We start from the raw sequence: 22488 nt of genomic DNA on the forward strand, positions 1-22488 counted from the left end.
ATTTCTCACTTTTCACTCTTACCTATAGTTAGAGTTCTTTAGGGGGCTATAACCCAAACGTACTGTGAATGGATTTGTACAGAGATTGAATAGGCAGGTCAAAATGCAGAAACAATATGAATACTTGAAAAAGCAAATTTTTTGAAAATATAGCAAAGGAAGCAACAGTAACAAAGAGTGTCACAATACAGATGGAAGTTCCTATCAGGCATATGTGCTGGGGAGGCCGGGAAATTTCATGTAGGATCTCAACCAATTGTGACCCAATCCTGAACCTATCTAGCTAATAATTAACACATGGACTCATCATGCAATCAACTGTAAATTCTCACTCTTGAAGAATCGGCAGTCTTTCCTTTCCCATAAAAGGATGAGTGTTGATGACTATGAATCATAAATTAAGTTATGAAAGTAGGATTATTTAATGGATTAGGCTCATAGTTTTTTTAATAAGTAAACAGCTGGTCTGAGTGTTTATACTAGCTGAAGTTAAAAAATGATTTGTGATTTTTTTCTCTTTGGTTACGCATTTATTTATTTATTTATTTTTATTTATTTTTTTAAATAAACCTTTATTCAGATTATTACAATTATTTCTCCTTTTTCCCCCCATATCTCCACTCCACCCATTTCCCACCCCACCTTCTGCCCTTACCTCCCCCCCACTGTCCTCATCCATAGGTGTTTGATTTTTGTCCAGTCTCTTCATGAACCCCCCATATCCGTTTCCCCCTGAGAATTATCAGTCCACTCCCTTTCTATGCCCCTGATTCTATTATATTCACCAGATTATTCTGTCCCTCAGGTTTTTAATTCATTTGATTTTTAGGTTCACTTGTTGATAGATATGTATTTGTTGTTCATAATTTTTATCTTTACTTTTTTCTTCTTCCTCTTCTTTAAGAATACCTTTCAGCATTTCATATAATACTGGTTTGGTGGTGATGAACTCCTTTAGCTTTTTCTTGTCTGTGAAACTCTTTATCTGCCCTTCAATTCTGAATGATAGCTTTGCTGGGTAGAGTAATCTTGGTTGTAGGTTCTTGCTATTCATCACATTGAAAATTTCTTGCCACTCCCGTCTGGCCTGCATAGTTTCTGTTGAAAAGTCAGCTGACAGTCGTATGGGTGCTCCCTTGTAGGTAACTAACTGTTTTTCTCTTGCTGCTTTTAATATTCTCTCTTTGTCTTTTGCTCTTGGCATTTTAATTATGATGTGTTTTGGTGTGGTCCTCTTTGGATTCCTTTTGTTTGGGGTTCTGTGGGCTTCCTGGACTTGTAAGTCTATTTCTTTCACCAGGTGGGGGAAGTTTTCGGTCATTATTTCTTCAAATAGGTTTTCAGTATCTTGCTCTCTCTCTTCTTCTGGCACCCCCATAATTCTGATGTTGGTACGCTTGAAGTTGTCCCAGAGTCTCCTTACATTATCTTCAACTTTTTGGATTTTTTTTTTGCTTTTTGCTTTTTCGGTTGAGTGTTTTTTGCTTCTTTGTAATTCAATTCTTTGACTTGATTTTTGTGTTCCTCTTGGCTGTTTTTGGGTCTCTGTATAATATTTTTTATTTCAGTCAGTGTATGTTTAATTTCTAGTTGGTCCTTTTTCATATCTTCGAGGGTCTCGTTATATTTATTGGCCTTTTCTAGGATATTCTTAAAAAGCCTTATAACCGTGGTTTTGAGTTCTATATCCAGTCGTTTTTTTTCCTCCATTTCTTTTGTTTGTGATCTGATTCTTTGACGCTGCATTTTCACTGATTCCCTGAGTTGGTAAGGTAGATTTGTGTGTTAGGTTTCCAATATGGCCCAGTGGGTCTGCCTCCCCAGTTAACCTGAGGTGGACACTCTTGATGCACCCCTTTGTGTACTGTGTGTACAACCTTGTTGTAATTAAGTCTTTATTGTTGTTGGTATCACTGGGAAGAATTGACCTCCAGGCCAGTTGGCTGTAAGGATCAGCTGTGTCTATGCTGGGGGAAGTTCGGTGCTGGAGACAGCCTTATAGGATTAGACTTGCCAAATTGCAATAGCCTCTGTGCTCAGCTTGGATGGGGTGGAGTCTCAGTCTTGGCTTCCCGTCAGCCTTGCCCTTGCGCGCACGTGCGTGCCTTCAGACCTCTGCCTTCCCGGCTCCCGAGTCTCGGCCCGAGAGTCCAGACTCCCCCCACAAGAGCGTGGGTCCCCAGGGGCTCGCCTGGAACTGGGGTTCACTGCAGTCAGAACTGGGGCTCAGTGCAGTCAGGAGCCTCTGACTCCCTTCCACTAGGGAAAGCCTGTGGCAACCTCCGCAGCCTTTGTGCGCACTGGCGCGCGCGCACTTTCAGTCCTCCGCCTTCCCTGGCTCCCGAGTCTCCGCCCGAGAGTCCAGACTCCCCCCGTAAGAGCGTGGGTCCCCAGGGGCTCGCCCGGGACTGGGGTTCAGTGCAGTCAGAACTGGGGTTCAGTGCGGTCGGGGGCTTCCTTCCCCCTTCCACCAGAGAAAGTCAGCCAGGCTCTCAGCCGCCCTTCCTCTCTGCGCGCACAAAGACCCTTTGCTGTACCTCCATTTCTCTGTGAGCTTTTCTCTTTCCTTCTAGTTGTAGAATTTTCACTCAGCCAGCTTTCCTGTGGTTCTGGATGGTGTCTGTTCTGTCTTTTAGTTGTAGTTTTGAAATTGTTGTGCCAGGCAGCAGTTTAGGTGTTTACCTATGCCGCCATCTTGTTTTCTCCTGGTTACGCATTTAATTACTAACTGTTGTCAAGTACAATTGTTAGGTTACATCACTAAGAATCTAAAATTGTATTCCATTGCCCAGAAAATTAAATCAGATTCCTTAGCTTGACTGAACGTCACATGTAATCCAAATGCCTATTCAAGTGCATTTTCTTTCAATACTTTCTAGTCAGTGGTGCCTCAGGTTTTCTCACTCTCAGATGGTATTATTTACACTGGATCTGTATTAGCTGGAATATGCTCCTACTTTGGATTCAAATTTTATTCAGTCTTTAGTATTAACCTCAATTGCCACCCCATCCACAGCCTTCTCTGTTTGCAGCAGCATTTATTCATTCTTATTTATTATTCATTTATTCATGTATTCACAACCACTCCACAAATATTTATTGAGTACCTTCTTTGGTACAGGTTGTCCTTTCCTAAACATGAGTTTTATTGCAGGTAGAGTCATATCCAAGTAATTATACTGAGATTGTATTTTAATGTTTATTTTCCCGCCTCTGTAAAAGTGATCTCATTATGGCAATGATTATGGGTTGTTTGTTTGTTTTTTTAGGAGAGATTATGATAGTGTAAAACATGACTAGGCAGGGAGTTAGGAAGCTGGTTCTCTGTCTCCTATTGGCTGCAACTTAATTTGGGGCTAATTCAAGCAAGACATTTATTAAGCTTCTCTCAAGTTTATTGCAGTGTTAGGCACTATAGGTGTTACACAAATAAATGTATTTTATGTATGTTTGTTACTGACATGCATTAAAAATTTATTTTATGGAGCCAACAATCTAGAAGAAAGACCCTTAACCTGAGACCTCTAAAGGAATGAATGTTTTAGCTCTAGATGATTTTAATCTAAATTTTTGGATATGCACTTATATGCATTTTTATGAGGAGATGGTGAATAGCTTTTAGATGTTAAAAGGGTCACTGAGCCTTAGCTGGGTGACTCAGTTGGTTGGAGCATCATCCCGTGCGCCAATAGGTTTCTGGTTTGATTCCTGGTCAGGACAGGTACAGAAGGCAACTGACGGATGTTTCTCTCTCTCTCTCTCTCTCTCTCTCTCTCTCTCTCTCTCTCAAAATCAATAGAAACGTATCCTTGGGTGAGGATTTAAAAAAAAAGGAAAGGTGCCATTGATCATTAAAAAAAAAAAAAGGTTATAAAACTCAAGATCTCAGTGACCCAGCTCAAAAACCAAGAGCCATAGAAGAACAATAATATGCTAAGCTGGGTTTGGAAAAAGGTGAAATGGTACCTGACTGTGGTCATTTAAGGAAAGGCTTTCTGAAAAAATAACTCTTGGAATATATGCTATGTATCTTTTGGCTTCAGCTTCCTCATGGAAAAAGAAGATAAACTATAGGATCTCCGTTATTCTTCCCAGTTATAAAATTTATTTTTTCCTTGATTAGATTATGAAATGCCTATCAAAATGCCAGCCACATCATGGGGATTCAGAAAACATCTGTTCATTATTCCTGAAATGAAACTTTTAAAATGTGTTGTCCCAAACATATCCACTATCTTGAGTTAAAATTTCAGAATATTATAGCATTAGCTCCATGAATGAAAGGAAACTTAACAGATGTTTATGTCATTGCTCACACTCTTTCACTTGGCAGATCAGAAAGTTTAATTTATTAGGCTCCTTTATTGATTCATAGCATTTTTAATACCTTTATATTTTTATTATGCTTTCCATTACAGCATTTTGGGTCTCTTCATTATCTTTATGCTTTGTGGGGGTAGGAACTATCTCAAATCCATCCAATATTATCCAGCACCTAACACATTTAACCAAAAAGAAGCTTAATAAGTGATGAATGACAAGTGAAATACAGTGGAACCTCGTTTCTCGACCTTAATTAGTTCTGGAAGGCTGTTTCAAAACTGACTCATTTATTCCCATTAGAAATAATGTAAATTAAATTAATCTGTTACAGACCCCCAAATGATTTCCTGTTTTAACCTTTCTCATGTACAGTACATGTCTATTGTACTGTTTAATCTATAAACACTTTAAAAACAAAAAGTACATGAAATGTAAATGAAAATGTAACAAAAAGGAAAGGAAATGTAAAGTAAAATGAAAATTTAAAAATAATTATAAGCAGCAATAAAAGCAAAAAACGAAAAACAAAAACATTCATAGCACAGCATCCTGAGGTTTTAACAGTGGTAAACTGACTCATATTCGTGCATTCTCTCCTTTGTCTGTCTGCCACCTGAGCAGTGCGTGACTGATCATACAGATATCAGCATGAAAGGGTTGTTGGGTTGAGAAACGAGTTGTTCAAGATGGGAGATGTTCGAGAAACAAAGTTCCACTGTAGTCTGTAAATTGCCTACTTCAGTATAGCACAGACGGCAGGTTCAGGTTCCCACACTGCCTTGTCCTCTGTGAGTTATTATGGAAAAGTTTCTTAAACTCCCTGCCCTCAACTTCTTCATCTGTAAAGTAGAATAATTTTACCTGATTAAAATTAATTAAGTGCTTGGGAGAATGTCATAAGTGAGGAGAATCCAGGTTTGTGGGGACCTCAAGCTTGTATAGTGCCTCTTCCTTTTTAAGAAAGAGTATTAATGGTGAATACAAAATTTGCCAACTAGAACATTTTTAAGGCTTTATTTAGATTGGTAGAAGAAATCATAAATTACAGAAACAAAAACATTGGAAAATGCCAAAATATTACCATCATGATTAGTAAACATCCGGATTCATCTTTATATACTTTATTTCCTACAAATTTTTGTCTGCATGCACTCATACTTCCTCTTTTATATGATAATGATTTTTAATATTTTCTATAGCGAGAACGGAAAGAAATGTTATTCTTTTTTCTACCAAAGTAAATTGAAAAAATTTTTTTAAATTATTGATGGTTTAGGAAATATTTTTATTTACCTTTATAATGCATTACCGGAATTAACACATTCTAACTTCCTCCAGGGCTTCACCCTCAGGCAGTTCTTATTTGGAGGGAAATCTGGGAGAAGTCCACCTTTGGGGTTTCACTTGGCATGATCTCAGAGAGGCATGTGCCTCTGCAGTGGCTCCAGCTTGGCTAGGTTTTCACTGCTCCCTCTTGACTCCCCATCCCCACCCTTGTGAGAATGTCTTGTTGTGAGAGTTGAGGGAAAAGTGGCTGAAAGCCTAGGACACAGTGACCCTGACGCATCATATTCACATCCTTAGAGTCACGGATAAGGTCCAGACTTTCCTTGAGGTCTATTGGGGTTAGATTGTCTTTGAAGGCCAAGTGGATTGAAGGAAGTGCTGGCAGCCTGCCAGATGATTATACTTGCTGGTAGTATCTGCTGCAGACCATGGGTGACTTCTAGGAGGTATAAGGTGACCACCCACTGGGGCCATCTTCCATGCCCCCCCAGTCTCCTGAGCTACGGCAGTTGCTTCCTCACTACAGGCAATGCAAAATGCAGGCATTGGGGCTCTACTGATTTTGTGTTATATCTGCCTCTCATTCCAAGTACTCCATAAGTTAGAACTTACCCTTGTTATTTTACACTTTTATTGCCAAATGATTTTTTGGTAAATGCCTAGGAATTGTGCAGTGAATATCATTTGTGATCTCATATACTTTTTAAAAAAAATTTTAGGAATAATTATTTTTCTCCACTTTACCCCAAACAGGGTAGAATTTCAGATGACCTGAACTTTTAATGTAATGGATTTTTAAATGGGTTGCACCAGACAAAATTTGTGTTTAATACTTCGTGAGTATATTAATATAAATCTTGTTGAAATAAAAACGCTTTATTTCATTTATTCTCTTTTTTAAATATCTTTTTTTATTGATTTCAGAGAGGAAGGGAGAGAGAGAAAGATCAATGATGAGAATCATTGATCGGCTGCCTCCTCCATGCCCCGCACTGGGGATTGAGCCCACAACTCAGGCAGAATCCAACTGTGACCTCCTGGTTCAAAGGTCAACACACTCAACCACTGAGCCATGCCGGCTGGGCTATTTCACTTCATTCTTAAATATTATTTGTAGTGGATGTCATTCTGTGGCCATATTATCTTTCAGGAATGAAGAACTTGTTATCTCACCTAGTGGGAGTGCTACTTGCTTGAGTTTTCAGCTGACAGTCTTCTCTGGGAGAAATTTTCCTTTCAAAGAGCACACGCAGTCCCCAGGGCAACCAGTGTTCTTTGAAGGGAGGGGAGGGTCATAAAGGCCCTTGTTTCCCCAATCTGTACAACTGCAGAGGGCCACCCGGCTCCTTGGCTCCACAAAACCCAGTCACTGAGTGCAGAGTGGCCTCCCTTCTTCCTCTGCCCATTTCTGCTTTCTTGCCTTCCCCCACAGGAGTGATTCTGCAAACCTTCCCCAATCTACCTCCTGCATGTGAATCAGTCAGAATCTCCTTCCCAGAGAACCTGCTGTGAAACACCATCAATTTTTTAAGCACAATCTTTTTAATAACAGCTTTTCTGGGGATGAGGATAGAGATCATTTATACGATGTGACCCAATTTCAGAAACATTCAAATTGAAAAAAAAAAAATGCTTCTTACAGTCAAGGAAGGGTGCTCCCCACATGTGCTGTAATTGCTTCCTGCGTGAACACACTGGCTGCCACCAATAACCTGAAGCACTTAGAAGCCTTTCATGGAAGCCATTATCTGAAGAAAGGTTAAAGATTGTTGTTCTTTTCTTTTCTCACTGCAGTTTTCTCTCTACATGCTCTCCCAGCTTGATCTCCTCTGAACTTAAGGTTTTAAGCCAATGCATTATTTCTCTAGTACTGCCACCTCTTGAGCTTCTAATTTGCATATTTGTCTGTCTGCCAGAGCATTTCTTTGATAGCCCACCAACCTCCCAAAAGTAACATGTCCAACACTGGATGAGTCATCTTCCCTCACACCAAACCTATCTCTGTCCAATCTCAATCATCACTGCCATGACCTTCCAAACCATAAAACCTGTTAGTCATCTTAGACTCCTCTTCCTCCCTCATCCGACATAGTACTTGCCAATTTTGCTGGGACATAGTACTCCAATAAGCAATACTTTTCAGTTCCTATTGCTACTTCCTCAGTTTAGCTCCTTAGCTGGATTGCTACAATAATAATTGATTCATTTTCCTACCTTCTGTCTTGATTCCTTTAAATACATTTTTTTTGCACAATGGTCAAGATGAATTGCATCACACACTCTTCATTTATTGCTCTCCACACCATCAGCCATACTTTCTAATTACTTGTTTATTTGTTTTCTGACTTTCTGGGCTGTGTCCTTAGAAGAAGAGTGACTGGCGCATAGTAGGGCAATAAATATTTGATGAATGTGTAAGTGAATGAAGGAACCAGGACTAAATTTCAGTTGTCTTCTTTCTTGGCATGTATAATGGGCAAATTGCTTACTTCCTCTGAGTTTTACTTTATTTGTAAAATGAGGCTGATATTAATGATGCCGCCCATATTTTTCTCAAAAGTTCTTTATGAGATAGCAATGCAATATTAATAGATGGTGTTATAAGTCCTTATGCCTCTTGCACAATCTCAAGTGCTATACATGTAAAATTTAATCTTCACAATAATCATAGGAGGTATGTTCAATGAGCATCTCCACTTTGCTGATTTTGGGTGGAGGAAATGAATCAAGGAGTATCCATGTCTTGAAGTCACCTGGAGAGTAAAGAAGAGCCAGGACTTACAGGCACATAGCTGGGACCACGGCAGCCTTGACTGTGTGCTTCCTCATTCTGTGCCTATACTTAGTGAAAATGACTTTAGATAGGAATCCTATGGCTTTAGGATATTGAATTGAATAATATTGAATTACAATAGTATCAATTACACTGAAAAAAAATTTTCATGTAAGTCATTATATTTTTAAAACTTTTTCTAGACTTTTATTATTGATTTTTTTAAAATCCTTACCCGAGGATATGTTTATTGATTTTAGAGAATGAGGAAGGAAGAGAGGAAAGATAGAGAGAGAGTAAGGCATAGATCTGAGAGAGAAACATCGACTAGTTGCCTCCCTTATGTGCCCTGACTGGGATTGAACCTGAAATTTAGGTATGTGCCCTTACCTAGAATCAAAACCACAACCTTTTGTTGTATGGAACAAGGCTCGTACTTGCCCAGGGCTTATTATTGATTTTTTTTCAGTATACTTTCTAAGAAAATATATATTATCAATAGTATCAGTACTATTGATATTATTGTAATTCAGTATTACTCAATTCAGTAGTCCAATATACCAATATTGATTTGTGATCACAAAATGTGTCAGGTATAATTTCAGATTTTTGTAATTTTTTGAAACTTTATTTTACGTCTAGTACATAGACATTTTTTGTCTAGGTCATTGATGACATGTTATGAATGTTTGATGTGTTCATTTTTTTATGTGCTATTTCTGTAAGGTAGAATGTTTTCCTCTATTCCTATATATTTAACCTAATATACATATACATTGTTTATTCTTCTAAAATTTGCCATAGGCAGTTTGGTTAATTGGAGCCAGCTCTAATGGGCTTGTGAGAGCCAGTGGTTCAGTATTCAGGCATTTTGTGAATCAGTTGTTAAACCACTGGCTGGAAATCAGTGTGGTAACATATTTACATAATATAAATTGGCAAATGTTGCAAATCAGTGTGTTTTTTATTTTTATTTCTGAGAGCCAGCTTATTTGCATACCACAGACCATAGCCCTTTCATTTTTTGTTTAGTATAAATTTCTAAAAAATGTTTAAGATCTTTAATAACTTCTTATTTTTCCTCTGTATAATTTTAAGCTATATTGTTAGGTGCATGAAGGTTCATGATTAATATATCTTATTATAGGTTGTAAATTTTATACATGTGCATTATCCTTTGTACTGCTTAGTAATTATCATTTGAATTCTATTATTCTAGTATTAGTATTACTATACTTTTTAATTATTTGCATTTTCACGTTTTTGTACCATTTAAATTTTTTTATTAAATTATTGGGGTAACATTGGTTAATAAAGTTATATAGATTTTAAATGTACAATTCTATGATACATCATCTGTATATTTCATTGTGTGTCTACCACCTAAAGTCGATCTTCCATCACCATATATCTGACCCCCTTTATTCTTTTTTTTTTATATGCTACTTTTATTTCTGTAAGGATACACTGAAATGTTAGATGATATTAGCTAATGACAAAATGTAGAAATGAGGCATTGGCTTCTCTAACCATAGCTACAAGAATGTTAATATGTATTGTCATTACATGTTCACTTTGATATCATTTCATTCTATTATGTAATATAACAATTAGATAGAATACATAAGTAGGTGATACGGCATCTCAGGTAAGCACTACATGGAAATCTGCCTGTGAGGACGGTGACCTCCCCACTCCCCCAGAAATCGAGCTAAGCTCTTGAGGAATAGTCCTAAGAATCACAAGAGACATTGGTGAACCTCTTTAACAAATCAACAAAAGAGCAACAACTACTATGTTACAAGGGATTCAACTTGCCACTGTTTGGAAATGTCACATCCATGTCAATGACAGTCCTGATGCCTGCTCAGCTACCCCTCTATAGATTTATGGTTACTTTTATAGGATGATTTCAAACTGCAGGAACGTTTGAGGGGGCTAAAATATTTTCATGCAAGTCTCCAAACCCATAATCTATGTTGCTCTTAATTAAAACAAAATATTATTAATTAAAAAACACACCCAACAGGTGGGTTAGTTTTGTTAAGCTTCCAGAAGTATTCACTGTGACGATGTTCCTCTGAAACAGGCTCGTTCTCTCTTATCTGCCTCTACTTTCCACCTCACCTGCACGTTCCATGCTTGAAAGTAAGAACGTTCAGAAAACACGGCACACGGGGAACTCAAATGTTAGTACGGGGGAAAGGTCAATCTAGAATCACAGCTAAGTTCAAATGTTAATTTTCTAGAAATTCGTATTAGTCGATCAAAAGCACAAAAGAACAGAAGGGAGGTTTTGATGAGGAAGTTAAACCATGCATTTCGGTAAATTCTCTTTCTGCTCACAGAACACAGGGTGAGCAGCGAGTTGAAGCAACTCTTGTGTGTCGTGTGATGACACGGTGGATCCCAGCTGAGTCACGAAGGGCATCTCAGTGGGGGCTTTATTTCTTAGGCTTGTTGCTTACATCACTAAGCAGCTAAATGGTTAGCACTTTTCTGCTCTATGATAAACATGCAGAAGAGTCCATCTCAGTGTTCATTTTTTAATGCAGCCATTGCAAAATTAACTTTGCTGCAGAGTTGTTTTTGCTAAATTCTAGAATGATCACTGTGCCCTTATTTGAGTAATACTGTAAAATGGGAGAAAAGATAGGAACAACTTTGAAGAGGTGAAAGGCCGCTCTTTCCCTATGGATGGTATAGGGCAGAGGGTGAGGACACAAATAACAAGACTCAGTTCCATTTTACAGGACAGGAGCCCCTGGCACTTCACAGCTTTTGGGCTCAGTCGGGACAATACACATGCTCCTGATGGAAAACAAAGCGCTTGTTGGCCAGAGTCACGGAGCATTTTTTGCAGTGGAAGCAGTAGTCGTGCCAGGATTGTCCTTCAAAGGCCACCACACTGGAGCCTTTACCAAACCCAGTGATGGGGTTCTTGTATCCAGCACACTTCTTGGCCACAAAGTTCTTGTAGCAATCCACGCAGTAATACTGGTCCTCCATAGCGGTGAAACGCTGCCCAGCCAGCTCCTTAGAGCAGGTAACACACACAAAGCACTCGGCGTGCCAGGGCTGATCCTGGTAAGTGATTCCTCCAGATGTGGTGGCCTTGTTGCACTTCACGCAATGCTTGGCAAATTTGGACTCATGGCAAGTCAAGCAGTAGAAGTCCTCCCCTTTTGGGAAGAAGCTTCCAGAGCCGATGACTTGCTTGCAGTTGCTGCAGGTGAAGCAGTCTTTGTGCCAGACGGTCCCCTTGTACTCCACATTCTGATCTCCTGCCACAATTGGCTGGAAGCAGCCCTTGCAGTTGGGGGAGTCCTCCCGAGCGGTGCGCTTATTGCGCAGGATCTTGTTGTCCTTGGACATAAAAGTCTCATTGGCCAAGGGGTGCAGGCACTTGGCACAGCGGAAGCAGGTGTCGTGCCAGGAGCGGTTCTTATAGTGCACCTCCTTGGAGTTCGCACCGATGGCTTGCGGCATTCCACACAGGTGTCGGCGCAGAACTTGTCAAAGCACTTCAGGCAGCAGTGGTGGCCATCCTCCACGTACTTCTTCCCCTGCAGGGGGTCCCTGCAGTAGTGGCAATCAAACTTCTCAGCCATGGTGCCCACCTTGTACCTGGAGGGACCTCACACTGGATGTGTGGACAATGGGATGTATTTGGCAAGGACTGGATATAGTTGTCAAGTTCCAGCGTGCTGCCTGGGGATGCTCGGCAGCGCAGATGTCCCGGCGTCAGCCGCTACCTGCACCGAGACGGAAGCTCGGTAGCGGTGGTGGCGGGGGCGGATTGAGCCCCCTCAGCCAGGCGTGAGATGTAGGGCGCAGGAGGGACGCGAGGGGAGGGGTACGGGAGGGGGCGGGGAGGGGGAGGGGGACCCCTTTTATTCTTTACTACCTTCCTCCCCTCCCTTTCCCTTTGGTAACCACCATACCGTTGTCTGTACCATTTTATTTTTGTTCCATTTCTTATAAATGACATTTTAAAATTTATCTCTCTGTCCTCTTTATTTTTAAAACACAATCTAAGTGTCTGTCATTTAGTAAGCAGATAAAGATTTTATCCCATTTTTGCATGTGTGGGTAGGTATACTTGTATGTTTAGACTAACTACTGCCACATTATGTTTTATGTATATTTTTTACTGTGCTTCTTTTGTTTAAATTTTCTTTTTTGCCTACCGTGGCCTTCCATTAGATAGGTTAAGTGTCATTTCCTTTTGGTTTGGAAATTATAATGATATATCTCGGGTTTCCTTTTCCTGCAGTAAACTTTTCTTTTGATTTTTGCAATTAATCATCATGAATCTATTTCACTTTCTTCAAATTATCTTAACTTGAGTTTACTTCTCCCACATTATTTTCCATATGGAGATTACTTAAGATTTTTCTTCCACTTTGCTGGTTGGAAAGGTGTATGTTAGGTCAGTGGTTGCCCCTGGTGGTGGGAATTGGGAATGCAGTGACTGCAAGTTGGCATGAGAGAAATTTGATTATAGATGTTTTATAATCTGTTGGTGATGGTGCTTTCCTGGATGTATACACTTGTCAACATTCTGCATATCATATACCTAAAATGGGTGTATTTTATTATTGAAATTATACCTCAGTAAAGTTGATATTAAACGTGTGATGGAGAATGTCAGCAAGAGCAAAGCTGTAGGATATAGAAAAGGCCCATTACCAGTTGCATCTCAGGGAATTATAATGGCACATAGGTTCCAGCAATACTTCGTAGCTTGGAATTTGAAATTGGCAAAATAGATGTAGCAGAAAGATAAAATGTGGGGGAAATTCAGGGTGCTACATAGGATATGACAGTGACTGAGCCATCTGCTGGATAGGGAGGCAAGTGCATCTAAGAGGCTAATAGTTGTGACAATGGGGACAATGTAGTTATAAATAAATTAAAAATAAAATCCAACAAACATGTAATATGCACTTATCATGTATCATGGATACTTTTCTGTGTTGGAGGTACAGGACTAAACGAACTAAACAAGGGTTCTGACCACAAGAATGTCACATTTTTGCAAAATAAATAAATGAATGAGGTTTTAAAAAAGTACTTAGACCCAATTATACTAAATGTTAACTTGTTTAATGCCCCGAACTTCCTTAAATATCACTTTATACCTGCCTTAGAGAAGCGTACCAACTAGCAATTTTCAAAAATCCACAAACCCTTTTCAAGAATGTTTGCACCTAATGATTAAAAAAAAAAAAAAAAGCACATGGCCCTGGTCAGTCTGGCTTAGTTGGAGTGTCATCCTGTGCACCAAAAGGTTGCTTGTTCAATTCCTGAACAGGGCATGTGCCAGGTTGTGGGTTTGAATCCCCAGTCCAGGTGCATGTGGGAGGCAACCAATTGATGTTTCTCTCTCACATTGATGTGTTTTTTTCCCTCCCTCTCTCTCTTCCTCTCTCTAAAATCAATAAAAAATGTAAAAAATATTTTTTTAAAGCACATGAACATATTGCTACATAGAACTCTACTAAGAGATATGCCCTCTAGCTACGTATATGCATCATCATTGTCTAGCTTATATGATAAACTTCCTGAGGTGTGTTTTTATTCACCTTTTATGATACCATCTATTTAACAAATGTTTTTTGAATAGTCATGATAACCTAGCTATCCAAATTTTATCACTGCCTTTGTCCTTGGCATTAGAGATATTTAAATGTGTACAATTTGCTTTGGAGACTTTCCAGTATAATTTAGCAATTTGTATTGTTTTAAGTATTCCCAAGAAAAACATTTTATTTAAAAATTTATATTTAAAATACATATATTTTATAAACCATGTATGAAATTGTATTTTTAAAAGAAGAAACATCCTACCTAATCATTTACTTTTGTTGTTTTGATAAGCTGAGATTTATGGGCCCGATTATCATGTGTGTGGCTTTACGAGAGCATTAAATACCAACTTCAGATCTTATCTTTGTATGGATTACTTTTTCAAAATCACAGTAGGAACCATGGTAACATAGTTCATATATTTTTTTAACTTACTGGTGAACACAGATTATTTCACAAAATTTTATGCTTGACATTTTCATAATATGGGTGTCAATTAAAAGTAGTATGAAAGCAATTACTGAAAAATGCTAGTACCCTTAACAACAGCCAGGAAAATCTGAGACATCTGAAGATATCAGTTTCTCAGCTGTACTCAAATGGGACTGATTAAGAGATCCACAGGAGTCATAGGTCTGCAAACTATAAACTGTGGGTCAAATTCACCAATTGTTTTGATAAATCAAGTTGTATTGGAACACAGCCATACCTATTCATTCATGCATGGTCTATGGCTGTTTTCACAATGGAATAGCAGAGTAACATCCTCAAGACAGACCCTACAAGACCTATTACTACAAAGCCTGATGTACTGTCTGGTCCTTTTGAGAAAATGTTTACCAATTCCTGCTTTATACAGGGGCAACATATTTGTCCACTCTTACCTACCACTACTTTCAGACTGTTATCAAATGACTCACTTTTCTCTGAATACACACTGAATTGGTTTGTGTATGTTCTTGCTCAGCTCCTTCTTCCACCTAGAATGTTGTTTCCTTTTAAAAACTCATGTCTAAAATCTGCCCATCCTTTATGGTGTGATTCCAATAACACTTCCTCCATGAAGTTTTATAATAAAAAGAAAATAAAATTCCATGGACGTAGCTCCCTTACATCCCCTAACATATTTGCTACAGCCCTTGCCTCTCTCTTTCTTACGCTTGCCTGGCATACACAGCTATGATTCAGTCCAGTTTTATACCTATTCCAGGCCTACCTGTTCCTTGCAGCTTAATGTGGCTGGAGAAAACACACACTAATCTTACCTCCTGGCCATTCTTGACCATGAACTTCCAATAGGCATGGCTCTCATCCTATACTTTAGTTTATTCTCTTTCTTACCTTGATGGTGATTTCTTTCATTCTCCTCTGTCCTCAACCCCTAACACCTCTTCCCCTTCATCACTCTCTGCTGATGACTGTTAGTCCTAATTAACTGGGAAAATCAAAGCCATAGTTGAGAACTTACACCTCCACATCGACCCACCTTCCAATAAAGAACAGTTACACTCCCTTACATTCTTTATATTGTACATTCTATCTTGGTTTGCCCTCATTTTTAGTGTGTTTGAGTGATCGATAAATATCTTTACTGTCTAAACTAATATTTAGAACTCTTGTTGTTAAGTCTATGAAAATTTATTTTACATGTGCAGCTAGGCAATAAACAAAGAGAATAAAACAAAGCAAAACAGTCATGTGTTAGATTATATTTTCTCAGTGGGATAAACTACAATATTGGTATAGAATGTAACATATTTACAACTCTTTTCACAAGTCACTCCAGAATTAAAGCGCTTAGAACTGGCCAGATGTATTGATGTGCCTGTCCACTCTTCTTGTGTTTACCCCTGGGCAGTGACATCCTGCGAGGCTAGCAGTGCCGGTCATCAGGTCAACAAGCACTGTGCAGTGAGACCCAGTCACAGGACTGCCAAAACTTCCTGTTTAAACTCTGTGAGCTCTCTGAGGGTCAGGCTAGGACTTAGTCTTTTTTTAATTCCCAGATGCAGGCACCCAGGTGAATGAAGGACAAACAAAAGATGCTGATTAAGAGGACATTTTATGACTGCATGTAATTTGTATGCCAGGCTTAAACACTCTTCTGTAGTTCTCCAAAAATATGGCAGCAAAGGAAGTGGACAATGTATTTCATCCCTATGTTTGCCTCTCATAAAGTAGTGAACCTGGTTTCAGCCACTTCCCTCTGACAGGTTTTTGGTGAGAGTCAAATGAGATAATGCCTGTGGGAGAACTTGAGTTCTGCTTTGGAAGACCTGCTTTTATGTTAGCAGATATGGTGGCTTTTTATTTATTATTCACTTAGAGTGGGCCAGGTTCTTCCTACAGTAAGGAGCCTATACTTCCCAACCACAGAATTTGTGAAATTCCTTGCATGCCTACTCCCCCTGCCCAACCTGGATTGTGAGGTCATATTTTATGGCCACATGAATGACATTTACCTGAAGCAAACTGCTTAATCTCTCAGAACTTCAATTTCTTCACTGTTAAATAAGAGTAATATCTTCCACAAAACAATATTGCCAGGATTGAATTTGATAATGTACATGAAAATAATTGTACACATTGAATCCTGACCAAAGAGAAAGGAATAGAATATTTTACCTTTTCAGGTGTTTTTTTGACCAACATGGATTACACACACACACACACACACACACACACACATTTTTTTTTTCCAAGAGAGATGTGAGAGAGAACCATCTATTGCAGGGGTGGGCAAACTTTTTGACTCGAGGGCCACAATGGGTTCTTAAACTGGACCGGAGGGCCGGAACAAAAGCATGGATGGAGTGTTTGTGTGAACTAATATAAATTCAAAGTAAAGGAGCGGAGAGGAGAGCAAGAGAACAGGATAGAACAGCCGGATCCGGCCCGCGGGCCGTAGTTTGCCCAAGGCTGATCTATTGGTTGGTCTCTAATCTTGGCTATCTTAGACTTGCTGTGGGGCCCAGAGAGCTTACCAAATGCTGCTAACCCTACCCCATAGGATTGTTGTGAGGATTAAATGTGATGCATATATTCAGTGACTAATGGAGTGCCTGTGGGAAAAAATAGGTGCTCAATAAATATTAATCCCCTTTCCTTTCTTCCCCCCACCCCCTGTATTTTATTTGCGTTTTTAATGGATCATTATTTCACCTGGATTTTATTATAGGAAGTATTCTGGATGGATGGCTGCTGGAAACCCATTGCCATAGCCAGCTCTTCTTCAATATTTAAGGCTTTATCTGGGCATTGAGTAATGAGAATTTCGGTAAGAATAATTAGATGAAGATAGTACTGTATATGGACTTTTCTAAAAGGTCACTTAAATCTCAGATATTTCATAATGTGACTCTTCTTTAGAGATCTTGGGATGTAAGAGATGTCTGTTCTCACATGGATTTTTCTTATTTTGAAAGTAAATATAATGGGGTTTTTTTTAAACTCTGTTAACAACCTTGTTATACTCTCTTTGTCTTGTTTGTAAATGTATTATTTCACTTACCTCATTCTGTTGTTCTTTAAATATATATCTCCTCAGTGAATGTGCAGTATGGGTGTTTATTACTAATCCCTTCAGCATATACTAAATTAATCACAGAGTCTTAGTGGTTAAGGTGACAGTCAACACTGCCCTCTGAAATTCTAAAGCTTTGACAACATGAAAGAGGCAGACAAAAGTATCTAAATTCTGGGAGGTCCTAAGAGAGGTGATATTTCTAAATCACCAAGAAAGGTTATTATACAGTGGCTCTCATGATGGCATGAGTGTCTTCAGTTACTTCCATTTCTATCCATTTTGTTCTCCAAATGATATTATTAATTTATAATTAATTTTCATACAGTTGCATGAAGTTAATCTAGAACTATAAACCTAGGTTAGTATTTTGTGTTATTAATCTATGCTGCATAAAATATGTTGAACTATTTAAAAATGAAGAAGGATGAGAAGAAGATTAAGGGTAATAAAAAATTAATGGTGATATTATTAGATTTGTACATTTTCTTAAAATGGTATGTATTAAAAACATATCAAAGAATTTTGTCCACAAGAAACAAAGCTGGAGGGCAGGCAACACAGCAGATAAATTCTAGTTTTATTAATTCTGAAAAGGAACATTAATTCTTAAATTTTGATTTAAAGATATGATAAACTACTAATCTTAATATCACCTTTTAACTAAAATATTTAATCATTTTCTCTATGATTTTATTTTCCAGAAACCATATTTGAGGAGTACATCCATCCAGTGCTATTTGTGTTTACTTCTGAACAGTCATTTCTTAACTGAGGCTGGCATTCATGTCTTCATTTGGGGGTAATTTTATCTTTAGGCATAAATATCATCATGCTAATTGCTGCTCTTCCTCAATATCTTCCCTATGAAATGGTGTATGTTCAGTCGGCTTACACCTTAGGTAGTCAGTATTTGGGGTATGAGAGAGGGCTGATTATGGAGACTCAGGAGGTTTGGTAAACACTGACCATTTCTATATTCTAATAGGATCGCGAAGAGTATTAACGTACTGCAGATAAAATGGACCTTTTGGTATATAACTACACTTGAAAGTACCTTCCTTATTAATATCCTGCATTATTTTCATGGCAGTAACAAAATAGATATTTAGGATTCAATCACGTTACTTTTTTTTTAATCTATTTCCTGACACTGGCTTCTCCTATCCTTTGAGCCCTATCCTAGTTCATTTGGAACCATTTCTATCTTTAGACCTTTTGTCTTTCCTCCTAATAAACATTCGTATTTTCCATGCCGATTAACTCTTTTCTTCTTTCTTAGATGCAACTAGTAAACCGTGCTGCTTGACCTAAGCACCCATCCTCTAGCTCTGTAATCTGACTCAGGTCAGCCTTTATCTCACAGTGTGGGGAACCGATAGATTTGCACAGGTAAACCTTCCTCGCAAGAAGAATTAGTGTTGGTTCCATGCTTCTATGAAAATCCATGAGGGCGCAGATATTTTTAGTGAAGCTTTCAGAATCATGCCATAGTCATTTGGTCAGTGTACGTGTCTTTTGTCCAGATTCAAAATTTCTGTTTTACCAAAATGAGTAAGTATATGATCACTCAGCCTAGATTGGGCTTAAAGTCTGTCATGTTTATGGAGAAGGCAGCTGCAAGCATAGCAATGATGTGCACAGCATACAAGGGGCATGTTTAATGTACTGTAAAGAACATTTCAGTTCAAAATCATTATATGAAAGTGATTATTGTTCACTTTTACCTATTTATTAGACTTAAAAAGTCTGATGGGACCTCTACTTAAAGAAAAATAGTCATTCATTCAAAAACATTTACTGAGCCATACCACACATTAGGTACTGTTTTTATTCATTATAATCAATTGCACCCGGTTTTTATATGTTATGTCTTCATAACTTGGTCAGTCCCCAAATTAACTTCAAATTAACACGAGGTTGTCTTATGTGTTCAGTGTTTCTGTTCCTCTCCAGGGATGTTGATGCATGAAGGCAAGACTAGCACTCACCTTTTCACTCATCAGGACAAAACATTCTTGCTTGCTCTTTTGCCGTTAGTATTTATCATGACGATATTATGTTCATTCAAAATGCTTTACTTTTTGATTTTGCTTTCAGCTGTATCAGTGCAAGTCTTCCAAAAACAGAGGCAAACTGGCAGGATGTAATAAGTGATTTGGAAAAATTTGAAAATCTTATTCAAGTAAGTCCTGATTTTTCCGTAAACTATCTGATGTAATTGTTGTGGAGTAGCCCCGTCCCTGTGTTTTGCTATCAGTCTTAATACAATCTCACTTGAAACAATACGATTTTTGTAGAAATTAGTGGGCCTTGTAGAACCTCAATTGAAATCTTTTACCTCCAGTTTTTGGATCCTAATTATCTTTAAACTCAATTTATAAAAGGCCCAGCATGAAGAGCTCTCTGTCACAACAGCCCAGAGATTCCCAAACCAGACATCTTTGGGGCAATTGCAAGGGGAATAGCCTGACCCTAGGAAAGGCTCTCTGTCTGTGGGCTAGAGAACCCCTCTCCAACCTAACGTCACCCACTGGCCTGATAGCCCTACAGGGTGTAGGGGCAGAGAAGAGGAGCCCACTGACAACTGTGTTTAATGAAGTGTCTTCTGCCCCCCTGGGTGACACAGCAGGGACTGAGGGAGTCCCAGGGGCATGAAGTGAGCCACCCTTCCAAATTAGCACAACAAAAATTCTGAAAACAGAACTTCATTGGAATCTAAGCACACAAACATAGGTCAGACCCCACAGACTAAAACTAATCAAGGTGACTGCAGGCTAAATTAGAACATTTAAATAGGACCAAGGTCTCCTGATGTAATGGCCAAAGTACCTGAATACAATTGAAACTCACTCAACGTTTTGAGAAGCAGGAAAAATTACAACTTGAGTGAAAAAAGATAATCAACACATTCTGAAACTGATATGGATTAGATGTCAGAATTATTACACAAGGATTTTCAAGCAATATCATAAAATTGCACCCACAAGCAATTACAGATATTCTTGAAACAACTGAAAAAAAATCAAAGTTTTGGCAGAGTAATACATTATATAAAAGGAACCAAATAGAAATTACAGAAATGAAAATATAATAACTGAAATACAAACCACTGATACAATTGCATAGAACAACACACACACACGCACATACACGCACACACACACTTTATTGCATATAAATATGGTGAGATCTGAACAAGGTGGGTGGATTATATCAATGTAATTTTCTGGTTGTAATCTTGTACTGTGGTTATGCAGGATATTACCATTGAGGGTAAATGGTGAAGAATATACAGGGTCTCACTGTAATTTCTCTTATAATTATATACAAGTCTAAATTTATCTCAAAGAATTTAATTTAAAAAGCTTAATTTAATGTTGTCAGTAGGTTGTTCTCATATCTAAAGCAGTGCATAATTTTTTATATTATCTAATTTTCTTCCCTTTCAGTCTATACATATTGATGCCACTTTATATACTGAAAGTGATGTTCAGGTGAGTATAGTTTTTGTTTCAAAATTGCTATATTTTCCAGTTTTCAAAGTCTAAGAAGTATATTTTTTATAAATTTACTACAATATGTAGTTTTAAAATCTAAATTTTGGTGTTTTCTTATACAATCAATGAATTTTTATAAGTAATTGTTGAGATTGTGGGGCTTTGGAACAAAGAGCTACATAGATGCTTTTTTGGTACAATATATAAAAGCCTTTTTCATCAATGTCAAACAAAATATATCATATAATTTTGTGATGCAATTAAATGCAAGAATCAGGTTTACTGATTTAATTTAAAAGTATCCAACATATCAGTTGTTTCCAGTGCTGTAGTATATTACCATCTTTAATCATATTTTCTACAAATTGCTTAAATGCATTTATGACCACATTTTGCATGAATCTCTACAATAGTCAGAAAAGGATTCTGGCTGGTTTCTCTCTGAGAAAAGAAACAAACACAACACAGGAAACCTATCAGAATTAAAAAATAATATTGAACTTGTTACATAAATACTCTGGCATTGCCCACGGCATGTATGACTTCAGGCATGTTGCTGGTCCTTTTCTTGATTGGTTACTAAAAATCAAGAAACAATTCCTTGACTTCTTCACCTCATGGAAAACAAACTATGTCATGTATTGCTCAGAATAGTGAGTCCTTTTTGTTATTTCTCAATTAGAACTTCCCTGAAATAGAAGGGTTTGCCCCCACCAGGACTTTCTAAGTACTATTGGAAAGAAGCCATAGCCAGAAACTAGGAAAAATAGATATTCATCGACCATTTAGATAGTGCAGTGCACACAAAAATTGTCTCCCTTCTTTGGCTTCAGCATGCTTTCCATTTTTCTTTGCATTTATTCAAAGTAGACAGTAGTCAATTAACCACCAACTCTTAGCATCCTGAAGTTGCTTTTTTTATTTTATTTTATTTTTTATTTTTTATTTTAAAATATATTTTATTGATATTTTACAGAGAGGAAGGGAGAGGGATAGAGAGCTAGAAACATCGATGAGAGAGAAACATCGATCAGCTGCCTCCTGCACACCTCCCACTGGGGATGTGCCCGCAACCAAGGTACATGCCCTTGACCGGAATCGAACCTGGGACCCTTCAGTCCACAGGCCGACGCTCTATCCACTGAGCCAAACCGGTTTCGGCAGTGAAGTTGCTTTTTTTAACCTTGCAACTCTTGGGTTGTAGAAAGAAGCTGAGACTGACATTGAGATTTAAATCCTGACTCAGCCACTTCCTAGCTGTGTTACCTGGGTCTGAACCGTGGTTTTATTTCTTATTATTCTACTAGAGGCCCGGATTCGTGCATGGGTAGGGTCCCTAGCGGCTGCTGGTGCTGGCTGGGGCCTTCCTTCATTCCGCGCTGCCCCCTGGTCAGCGCATGTCATAGCAAGCAATTGAACTCCTGAGGGGACACTTTGCATATTAGGATTTTATATATATAGATTGTATTTATTATTTATTTTATTACCAG

General features: G+C 38.3%; 1 protein-coding gene and 1 pseudogene across 4 annotated transcripts in view; one reads left to right on the plus strand and one right to left on the minus strand.

The window, feature by feature from the left end:
• IL15 (interleukin 15) overlaps positions 1-22488 on the plus strand; it is a gene marked incomplete at its 5' end in the record, with an annotated part of 81017 nt that overhangs the window by 53503 nt on the left and 5026 nt on the right. For 2 of the 3 annotated variants that reach the window (XM_080675339.1, XM_080675340.1), the window contains 4 exons: positions 17154-17252; positions 18203-18300; positions 19599-19683; positions 20951-20995. In XM_080675339.1, coding sequence (XP_080531465.1) covers positions 17241-17252; positions 18203-18300; positions 19599-19683; positions 20951-20995 — 240 coding nt within the window. The remainder of the gene's footprint in view (positions 1-17153; positions 17253-18202; positions 18301-19598; positions 19684-20950; positions 20996-22488) is intronic. The other variant, XM_080675341.1, reaches the window with a different exon arrangement.
• LOC308251820 (four and a half LIM domains protein 1-like) lies at positions 11171-12015 on the minus strand (annotated as a pseudogene). The gene has a single exon. The product of its transcript is annotated as a four and a half LIM domains protein 1-like (transcript).

Source organism: Plecotus auritus, assembly GCF_963455305.1.
Source record: "Plecotus auritus genome assembly, chromosome: 6".
Taxonomy (NCBI): domain Eukaryota; kingdom Metazoa; phylum Chordata; class Mammalia; order Chiroptera; family Vespertilionidae; genus Plecotus; species Plecotus auritus.